Here is a 10,080-nt window from a genome sequence, read left to right on the forward strand (position 1 = left end):
CTTTCACTGTCCGTGGTAGAGCAGTCTTGTGAGCCGATTTTGCAGCTCACTGAACTCATGCAGTGCCTCGGCATGGGCGGCAGGATCCTGCGCCAGGTGCTGGAAGAGGTTGAGTGGCTCAGCCGTTTCGAAGGCTGGGGGCAAGAGGATCTCTTGAGGCATGTCCTTATTGCCGAAGAAGAAGTCATCGAGGCGTCTCTCCATCAGGCAGGCACGCAGGTACATCATGATATCCTGTAGGCGCAGCAGGAAATGCCTCCTGCGCCAGGCTGACGGGGGTCTGGTGTTCAGGAGGTGCATGAAAACCGTCTTCAAGGTGTAAGTGGAAAAGGCTGTGTCCAGACTGACGTAGGCACAGAGCTGCAGGCATTTGAGGTGGAAGCTGTTAGGCGGGGTCTGCCTGGCAAAACTCCTGAAGAACCTCATCTCTGCCACAGCGTAGCTGTCTACCCACGTGGTGCTTTGGGTGAAGATGTGCCGTGCACGCTGGCTGCTCAGGAAGACGTCCGAGTCGCCTTGCCGCACCCCAAACACGATCTCGATGAAGAGGGTTCTCCTGGAGGCTTTCCTCAGCAGCAGCAGCTTGCAGAAGCGCTCGGAGGGCAGCACGTTTAGCTTGTAGCGCCGTGCCCGAGGCACAAAGCCCCAGAATGAGGACACGCAGTCCTGGAACCACTGGGCAGTTTTCTGCACATCCAGGTAGGGGCCGGTGCAGAGGGTGTCTAGGAGGCTGGGGTGCTGAATTCTCCTCAGCTCCTCCTGGGGGTGGTGGAGGAAGCACAGCGTGTTCTCCACTGCTTGCTCCCCGCTGCAGGTGCACACCAACTCCACGCGGACGCGGGAATGCGACGCCGGCGTCTCCCCTGCGGTGCCCAGCTCCAGGTGGAAGATGTGCCCACGGGGGGGCTTCAGGGGAACGAGCAGGCGGTAGACAGCATCGTCCTCACGGGGACTCCAGCCCTCAAAGGTGCTGCCCACCTTGATGGCAGATGGCAGCACTGGGAAGAACGGATTGGACGAGTACAGGTGGATGGCATAAAGGAGGTTGCCCACTAGATCCTCCACCACCTGGCGTCTGTAGTCAAGGTTCTGCACTGGCCACCGGATGCGCTTTGCAATTCTTCTGCTCTTCTCGCTCACATCATCAAAATCTTCTTCTTCACTTTCTTCCTCCTCCTCGTCCTCCTCCTCCTCCACCGGCTCGCTGTCGCCGCTGGAGCTCTCGTCTTCACTGCTGCTGCTGCTCCTATCTGGCTCAGGCTCACGGCTCCTTTTCCTGAGCCAGCAGCCGAGTCCGAAGAGCAGGGCCAGGCCTCCAGCAACGGCCCAGAACTGCCACTGCTGCAAGGCAGAGAGGAGCAGGGCTCCCCAGGCAAAGCCGCTCTGCTCCTGGATGCTCTGCTCCTTGGTCCTCTGCTCCTGGCTCATCTCCTCCACCTCCTGCCACAGCCGAGTCATCTCCTGTCTCAGGAACTCTGCACGCTGCCGCATGCGCTCGCGCGTGGCCTCATCCAGCTCGTCGCCGACCCCCCGCACGTTGTGAGTGAGGGTATGCACGAACCAGAAGAGTAATTTTATGGCAGCCATGGCCTGCAGGAGGAGCGAGAGAAGGGGTTCAGCGGGGCCGGGCGGCAGGGAGCTGGCGGCGCGGGCAGCGGGGACGGGGGCCACAGGGAGCTGGGGGCGGGTAGGAGAGGGGCCGAGGCAGCTGGGAGGCAGCAAGGAAGGCCTGTGCCCAGCCCCGACGGCGGCACCGCGCCCTGCCCAAGGCGTTCGTTCCCGCGAGCGGCTGGGCCATGGCTGGAGGGTGAGAACCCACCCCCAAGGGCCCAGGTTTCAGCCCCAGCCCTTGTCCAGCCCAGCCTCCCCCCGCCTGCACACTCACCGCTGGCCCAGGCTTTACTGGGGCAGCGCTGCTGCTGGCGCCCCGGTAACTGCCCCGTGAGGACTCGTCCCCTCTGATGTCACAGGCGCCAGAGCGCGTCACGGCCGCGCCTGCTGGCCAGCCTTTTGGAGTCCTCTGAGGACTTTGCTGAAGGCAGCTGAGAAATTAGAATCGTGGAACAGAATCGTCTTGGTTGGAAGAGACTGTCGGGGTGATCGAGTCGAACCATAATGTAACTCTAGCGCTAAATTCTCACAGTACTTTTTTGTTTTCCCTTGAAGTCAACTGAGCACTTGGTAACCTGCAAAGACACATAGGATTCCGCAGTTTGGGATTTGATTCTGTAGTGGGTTTTGATTGAATAGCTTAGTCAGTGCTCACCTGTAAGGAAGAGTTTGTTTGTGACTGGTTACTGAGAAGGATCCATCTCGCTGCAATTTCTTGTAGACTGGCTAATCATGGAGTATTTGGAGAGGGAAGACAAGGAAAGGGAAAACACATCTTAATAGACCCACTCGCATGTTTTCTAGCTCCTTCCTAAATCCGTAGACTTACTGAACTTGATATTGGATCTTTATACTTAATTTTTTTGACAGTCCTTTTTTTGTCAGCTTGTGTAATCGACGTTTAAACTCATCTAGGTTTCCTAGTGTTTTGTGTCAGTAGTTACACGGTTTGAGTTGCCTGTTCCCTTTTTTTGATTCACTTAATTGGATGCCTTGTAGTTACTGTGAGAAATTGTAAAGAAAACAGAGTCGTTACTCCCTCTTCGTCATCTTCGTGCTTTTCTTGAAGTTAGGACCCAGAATGTACTTCTCCCCTGCCTTCATCCTTGCCAACGTTTAGCTCTTTGGTCTAGATTGAAAAACGATACTTTCGCACTGAAAAATTTCCCTGCGCAATCTTTGGTCATTCTTGTCATGTTACTCTGTATGGCTTTTAGGTTTACTTTACCTTACACAAGATGGAAGTACAGCTACCGTACAGTACTACTGAACGCGTACAAGAGTATCTTCGTTATGTTGCAAATAAGGAAAATAGGTTTAAATCAAATTATACAGTACGGGGTATAGACGCATGTATTGTCGTATAATAAAATATGTGTAATTAGGAAACTAGTAATAGCATTGTAAGTTGGAACTTATCCTTGTTGTTATAATGATCTGTTTAATTAAAGTCTTTGTCCAACGACGGTTATTTAATCTTTTCTCCATTTCGTATTTCTCTTTTCTTTTTACTAACAGATTATAGTATATTTTGTGGAAGTGCCCAGAGATTCCTTTTCAAATTGATGACAGGGTGGTCTTTACAAACCTTTTGTTTCGTTTATTGGGTTTAGTATTTGTGGGTTTGCTTCTGAACTTGAACTTTTTGAGTGGAGTTCTATGGATTCATTGCTGTGGTATGACTAGTGCTTTGTGCAGAGAAGATTCAGAAGTATACCTAGCTTCCAATCTAGAAAAAAATTACTCTTGACTCTGTAAAATTGTCTCTTTGTGAGAGACAGGTATTATACAAGAATATTATTTAAGCCCAAGGTGTGTGTTGGGGGTTTCTGTGGGTGTGGTTTTTTGTTGTGTGTATGTGCTTTGGTTTATTTTTTTTTTGTTAACTAGGTGAGTGTGGTCTTAATAGAGTTGCACAGAGAAACAAAGCTTCTGCTTGAGGTTAATCAGTCCTAATAAACACTTTAGCTAATGGGAGGGGGGGAAAGTGCAAATGAATAAATTTTAAATACTCTGTATTCAGAAAGAACTTCAAAGGATGTTATGCTGAGAACATAGGAGATGATGTGTTTCAAGAAGATATAAGATGCGTGTTGCCTAAATCTTGGCATAATTTCAAGAACATGTATCCTGTCTAAAAGTGAAAAAAAGAATAAAGAAACCAAAACAAGAAACCAAAACCGAAATAGAGATGTTTGGGGTAAGGAGAGAACAGTCTAAAACCTTTTCCTTAGAAATAGCCATTCCATGGCTCTAATAATAGCTATAGACAAAGAAAAAACGTGAGACTGTGTCCTGAGCGACGTATTCACAAAGTGTATCAGTATCACTGCAACACCTGCACTGGCATTCAGCTTTGGCAAGACTTAGTCAGGCCCTCTAGAAAGCAGAGAGAAGCTCCCACAAACCCTTACAAAACTTAAAATCTGGTGACGTGACCCATGGGTGCTTTGCTCCTTGAGATCCCGTCCCGTGAGATGGGATCAGCTGCCTTGCTGTGCTGCCCTCTGTGCTGCTGGTCATGGGTGGGCTCTTGGTGCCTTCATGACACAAGGGGTGGGTGATGGTGGCAGTTGCACATCCCCCAATGAGATCCGGAGCTTTCAATGGGGCAGCTGATGGCTCTTCAGCACCTTTTGTGCCCCACTGTGCCTGTCCTCATCTGCACGGCTAGGTTGGTGCCAAAGTGTGCAGCCAGTCACGTCCCCCCATCTCAGGGCACGGTGACTGTTCACATTCACCTCCCCCCATTTGGGGGGCAGGAAGGGTCAATAGACAGGGTCCTTTACAAAGGAGATGCCCAGAGAAGCTAAGAAGCTTGTGGGCTGTGCTCGTAATGAGCACAGCCAGATCCAAGCAGGCTATAAAACGGGGCCCGTGCCAAAGACCCCTTTTGGATGGTCTTCTTGGAGGGGCAGGTCTGTGAACAGAGCTCTCCCCTTAGACTGGGATGCTCTCTACAGAGACTTCCTGGGACTCAGGGCCCTCACCTTCTCTCCGGTGAGTGACTTCTTCCAGATATATCTTTGAGTGAGCCCTTGCCCACCCCAGGCAAGCCATTTTTTTTCTGCTGAGTATCCTTGAGTGGAAGAGACCTCTTGTTCCGGTTTTTGTGATTGAGTGCGTGCTGTGGATCCTCATTATTGTCATGTGGTCATACAATAATAATAATAATAATAATATGCTCAACTGGTATCTGAACCTGTGACCATCCCTGGGATTGCCCAGGGTCAATGCTGTTGGGCTCCCAGATCTTGGTTTGCGGACGGCTCCCACAGAAGCCACTCTAGGCTGCCTGTGGCACACAGGCACTGTGCCCAGCTGTGCGGGGGTGAGAAATTACTCGGATGGCCCCAGTGCAAGAGCTGGGACTGGAGGGAGCCTTAGTGAAAGAATCATTGAAACCAGAGCCCACCACATCAGCTCTTCGACAAAATGCTCCCTGACTCCGTGGCAGCTGAGCAGTCAGTACCCTATGCCTGCCTTCCCCAGAGAAGTAATGCCCGGGCACTCACAACGCAGCATTCCTTGAAACACAGAGTTTATTGGCAGCTTTGCACAAAGTAAAGCTCCCAGAAGGAGTGGAATGGCCTCTCTCGAAGAGGGAGGACAGTCGCTGTGCCAGTGGTAACGGAGTCTCTGTCACAAGCCTCCTTGCAATGGCCTCTTAAGCTGCGTCAGGTCCCACATCCCAGAGGATGCTTTTGCTGTGGAGGGCAGGTGTGGCAGCCATTTCCACGGCTGAGAGAGCAGCGTGTTCTCCGTGCTCAGTTCTGCGACACCAGCTCCCTGGGGAGTGTCTGGGATGCCCCGATTCTCCACCTGGACCCCAGTGAACGCGCAGAGGCACGTCAGCGCTGCCTCTCTCCTGGTCCCTGCCCGGCCAGAGCTTTCGGCAGGAGTCTCTGGGCCCACACGCCATGCTGGCTGTGACAGTGTGACCAGAGAGCAGGGCAGAAGTCCTCTTTGTCGCCAGTGTAGTCGTCCCCGGCTACGGCGCTGGGGAGAGCGCCAAGAGGAGAAGGCTGCTGCTCTGGGCAGAGGGCTGCTGCACAGGATTTTCCCTTTCTTTTCTGTGTCCTACGTTCTCCCCTCTTTTTCTTTCCTGCACGCGGTGTTCTCTGCCATCACGTGTGAGCCCCAGAGACACAGCTCCGTGCATGAAGACGTCTTTCACTGTCCGTGGTAGAGCAGTCTTGTGAGCCGATTTTGCAGCTCACTGAACTCATGCAGTGCCTCGGCATGGGCGGCAGGATCCTGCGCCAGGTGCTGGAAGAGGTTGAGTGGCTCAGCCGTTTCGAAGGCTGGGGGCAAGAGGATCTCTTGAGGCATGTCCTTATTGCCGAAGAAGAAGTCATCGAGGCGTCTCTCCATCAGGCAGGCACGCAGGTACATCATGATATCCTGTAGGCGCAGCAGGAAATGCCTCCTGTGCCAGGCTGACGGGGGTCTGGTGTTCAGGAGGTGCATGAAAACCGTCTTCAAGGTGTAAGTGGAAAAGGCTGTGTCCAGACTGACGTAGGCACAGAGCTGCAGGCATTTGAGGTGGAAGCTGTTAGGCGGGGTCTGCCTGGCAAAACTCCTGAAGAACCTCATCTCTGCCACAGCGTAGCTGTCTACCCACGTGGTGCTTTGGGTGAAGATGTGCCGTGCACGCTGGCTGCTCAGGAAGACGTCCGAGTCGCCTTGCCGCACCCCAAACACGATCTCGATGAAGAGGGTTCTCCTGGAGGCTTTCCTCAGCAGCAGCAGCTTGCAGAAGCGCTCGGAGGGCAGCACGTTTAGCTTGTAGCGCCGTGCCCGAGGCACAAAGCCCCAGAATGAGGACACGCAGTCCTGGAACCACTGGGCAGTTTTCTGCACATCCAGGTAGGGGCCGGTGCAGAGGGTGTCTAGGAGGCTGGGGTGCTGAATTCTCCTCAGCTCCTCCTGGGGGTGGTGGAGGAAGCACAGCGTGTTCTCCACTGCTTGCTCCCCGCTGCAGGTGCACACCAACTCCACGCGGACGCGGGAATGCGACGCCGGCGTCTCCCCTGCGGTGCCCAGCTCCAGGTGGAAGATGTGCCCACGGGGGGGCTTCAGGGGAACGAGCAGGCGGTAGACAGCATCGTCCTCACGGGGACTCCAGCCCTCAAAGGTGCTGCCCACCTTGATGGCAGATGGCAGCACTGGGAAGAACGGATTGGACGAGTACAGGTGGATGGCATAAAGGAGGTTGCCCACTAGATCCTCCACCACCTGGCGTCTGTAGTCAAGGTTCTGCACTGGCCACCGGATGCGCTTTGCAATTCTTCTGCTCTTCTCGCTCACATCATCAAAATCTTCTTCTTCACTTTCTTCCTCCTCCTCCTCGTCCTCCTCCTCCACCGGCTCGCTGTCGCCGCTGGAGCTCTCGTCTTCACTGCTGCTGCTGCTCCTATCTGGCTCAGGCTCACGGCTCCTTTTCCTGAGCCAGCAGCCGAGTCCGAAGAGCAGGGCCAGGCCTCCAGCAACGGCCCAGAACTGCCACTGCTGCAAGGCAGAGAGGAGCAGGGCTCCCCAGGCAAAGCCGCTCTGCTCCTGGATGCTCTGCTCCTTGGTCCTCTGCTCCTGGCTCATCTCCTCCACCTCCTGCCACAGCCGAGTCATCTCCTGTCTCAGGAACTCTGCACGCTGCCGCATGCGCTCGCGCGTGGCCTCATCCAGCTCGTCGCCGACCCCCCGCACGTTGTGAGTGAGGGTATGCACGAACCAGAAGAGTAATTTTATGGCAGCCATGGCCTGCAGGAGGAGCGAGAGAAGGGGTTCAGCGGGGCCGGGCGGCAGGGAGCTGGCGGCACGGGCAGCGGGGACGGGGGCCGCAGGGAGCTGGGGGCGGGTAGGAGAGGGGCCGAGGCAGCTGGGAGGCAGCAAGGAAGGCCTGTGCCCAGCCCCGACGGCGGCACCGCGCCCTGCCCAAGGCGTTCGTTCCCGCGAGCGGCTGGGCCATGGCTGGAGGGTGAGAACCCACCCCCAAGGGCCCAGGTTTCAGCCCCAGCCCTTGTCCAGCCCAGCCTCCCCCCGCCTGCACACTCACCGCTGGCCCAGGCTTTACTGGGGCAGCGCTGCTGCTGGCGCCCCGGTAACTGCCCCGTGAGGACTCGTCCCCTCTGATGTCACAGGCGCCAGAGCGCGTCACGGCCGCGCCTGCTGGCCAGCCTTTTGGAGTCCTCTGAGGACTTTGCTGAAGGCAGCTGAGAAATTAGAATCGTGGAACAGAATCGTCTTGGTTGGAAGAGACTGTCGGGGTGATCGAGTCGAACCATAACGTAACTCTAGCGCTAAATTCTCACAGTACTTTTTTGTTTTCCCTTGAAGTCAACTGAGCACTTGGTAACCTGCAAAGACACATAGGATTCCGCAGTTTGGGATTTGATTCTGTAGTGGGTTTTGATTGAATAGCTTAGTCAGTGCTCACCTGTAAGGAAGAGTTTGTTTGTGACTGGTTACTGAGAAGGATCCATCTCGCTGCAATTTCTTGTAGACTGGCTAATCATGGAGTATTTGGAGAGGGAAGACAAGGAAAGGGAAAACACATCTTAATAGACCCACTCGCATGTTTTCTAGCTCCTTCCTAAATCCGTAGACTTACTGAACTTGATATTGGATCTTTATACTTAATTTTTTTGACAGTCCTTTTTTTGTCAGCTTGTGTAATCGACGTTTAAACTCATCTAGGTTTCCTAGTGTTTTGTGTCAGTAGTTACACGGTTTGAGTTGCCTGTTCCCTTTTTTTGATTCACTTAATTGGATGCCTTGTAGTTACTGTGAGAAATTGTAAAGAAAACAGAGTCGTTACTCCCTCTTCGTCATCTTCGTGCTTTTCTTGAAGTTAGGACCCAGAATGTACTTCTCCCCTGCCTTCATCCTTGCCAACGTTTAGCTCTTTGGTCTAGATTGAAAAACGATACTTTCGCACTGAAAAATTTCCCTGCGCAATCTTTGGTCATTCTTGTCATGTTACTCTGTATGGCTTTTAGGTTTACTTTACCTTACACAAGATGGAAGTACAGCTACCGTACAGTACTACTGAACGCGTGCAAGGGTATCTTCGTTATGTTGCAAATAAGGAAAATAGCTTTAAATCAAATTATACAGTACGGGGTATAGACGCATGTATTGTCGTATAATAAAATATGTGTAATTAGGAAACTAGTAATAGCATTGTAAGTTGGAACTTATCCTTGTTGTTATAATGATCTGTTTAATTAAAGTCTTTGTCCAACGACGGTTATTTAATCTTTTCTCCATTTCGTATTTCTCTTTTCTTTTTACTAACAGATTATAGTATATTTTGTGGAAGTGCCCAGAGATTCCTGTTCAAATTGATGACAGGGTGGTCTTTAGAAACGTTTTGTTTCGTTTATTGGGTTTAGTATTTGTGGGTTTGCTTCTGAACTTGAACTTTTTGAGTGGAGTTCTATGGATTCATTGCTGTGGTATGACTAGTGCTTTGTGCAGAGAAGATTCAGAAGTATACCTAGCTTCCAATCTAGAAAAAAATTACTCTTGACTCTGTAAAATTGTCTCTTTGTGAGAGACAGGTATTATACAAGAATATTATTTAAGCCCAAGGTGTGTGTTGGGGGTTTCTGTGGGTGTGGTTTTTTGTTGTGTGTATGTGCTTTGGTTTATTTTTTTCTTGTTAACTAGGTGAGTGTGGTCTTAATAGAGTTGCACAGAGAAACAAAGCTTCTGCTTGAGGTTAATCAGTCCTAATAAACACTTTAGCTAATGGGAGGGGGGGAAAGTGCAAATGAATAAATTTTAAATACTCTGTATTCAGAAAGAACTTCAAAGGATGTTATGCTGAGAACATGGGAGATGATGTGTTTCAAGAAGATATAAGATGCGTGTTGCCTAAATCTTGGCATAATTTCAAGAACATGTATCCTGTCTAAAAGTGAAAAAAAGAATAAAGAAACCAAAACAAGAAACCAAAACCGAAATAGAGATGTTTGGGGTAAGGAGAGAACAGTCTAAAACCTTTTCCTTAGAAATAGCCATTCCATGGCTCTAATAATAGCTGTAGACAAAGAAAAAACGTGGGACTGTGTCCTGAGCGACGTATTCGCAAAGTGTATCAGTATCACTGCAACACCTGCACTGGCATTCAGCTTTGGCAAGACTTAGTCAGTCCCTCTAGAAAGCAGAGAGAAGCTCCCACAAACCCTTACAAAACTTAAAATCTGGTGACGTGACCCATGGGTGCTTTGCTCCTTGAGATCCCGTCCCGTGAGATGGGATCAGCTGCCTTGCTGTGCTGCCCTCTGTGCTGCTGGTCATGGGTGGGCTCTTGGTGCCTTCATGACACAAGGGGTGGGTGATGGTGGCAGTTGCACATCCCCCAATGAGATCCGGAGCTTTCAATGGGGCAGCTGATGGCTCTTCAGCACCTTTTGTGCCCCACTGTGCCTGTCCTCATCTGCACGGCTAGGTTGGTGCCAAAGT

The 10,080-nt window shown here is 51.5% G+C and overlaps 3 protein-coding genes across 3 annotated transcripts in view; 1 reads left to right on the plus strand and 2 right to left on the minus strand.

The window, feature by feature from the left end:
- Positions 1 to 10,080, plus strand: part of STXBP6 (syntaxin binding protein 6) — a 208,256-nt gene that overhangs the window by 91,282 nt on the left and 106,894 nt on the right. The window lies entirely within an intron of this gene.
- Positions 4 to 2,715, minus strand: LOC135989043 (inositol 1,4,5-trisphosphate receptor-interacting protein-like 1). The gene is made up of 3 exons (XM_065635553.1): positions 2,648 to 2,715; positions 1,256 to 1,708; positions 4 to 1,219 (listed from the first exon to the last, which is right to left on the minus strand). Exons 1-3 carry the CDS (start codon positions 2,713 to 2,715, stop codon positions 4 to 6), a joined length of 1,737 nt encoding a protein of 578 aa, XP_065491625.1.
- On the minus strand, positions 5,785 to 8,496 carry LOC135989044 (inositol 1,4,5-trisphosphate receptor-interacting protein-like 1). The gene is made up of 3 exons (XM_065635554.1): positions 8,429 to 8,496; positions 7,037 to 7,489; positions 5,785 to 7,000 (listed from the first exon to the last, which is right to left on the minus strand). Exons 1-3 carry the CDS (start codon positions 8,494 to 8,496, stop codon positions 5,785 to 5,787), a joined length of 1,737 nt encoding a protein of 578 aa, XP_065491626.1.

The sequence above is a fragment of the Caloenas nicobarica genome, chromosome 5, assembly GCF_036013445.1.
Source record: "Caloenas nicobarica isolate bCalNic1 chromosome 5, bCalNic1.hap1, whole genome shotgun sequence".
Lineage (NCBI taxonomy): Eukaryota > Metazoa > Chordata > Aves > Columbiformes > Columbidae > Caloenas > Caloenas nicobarica.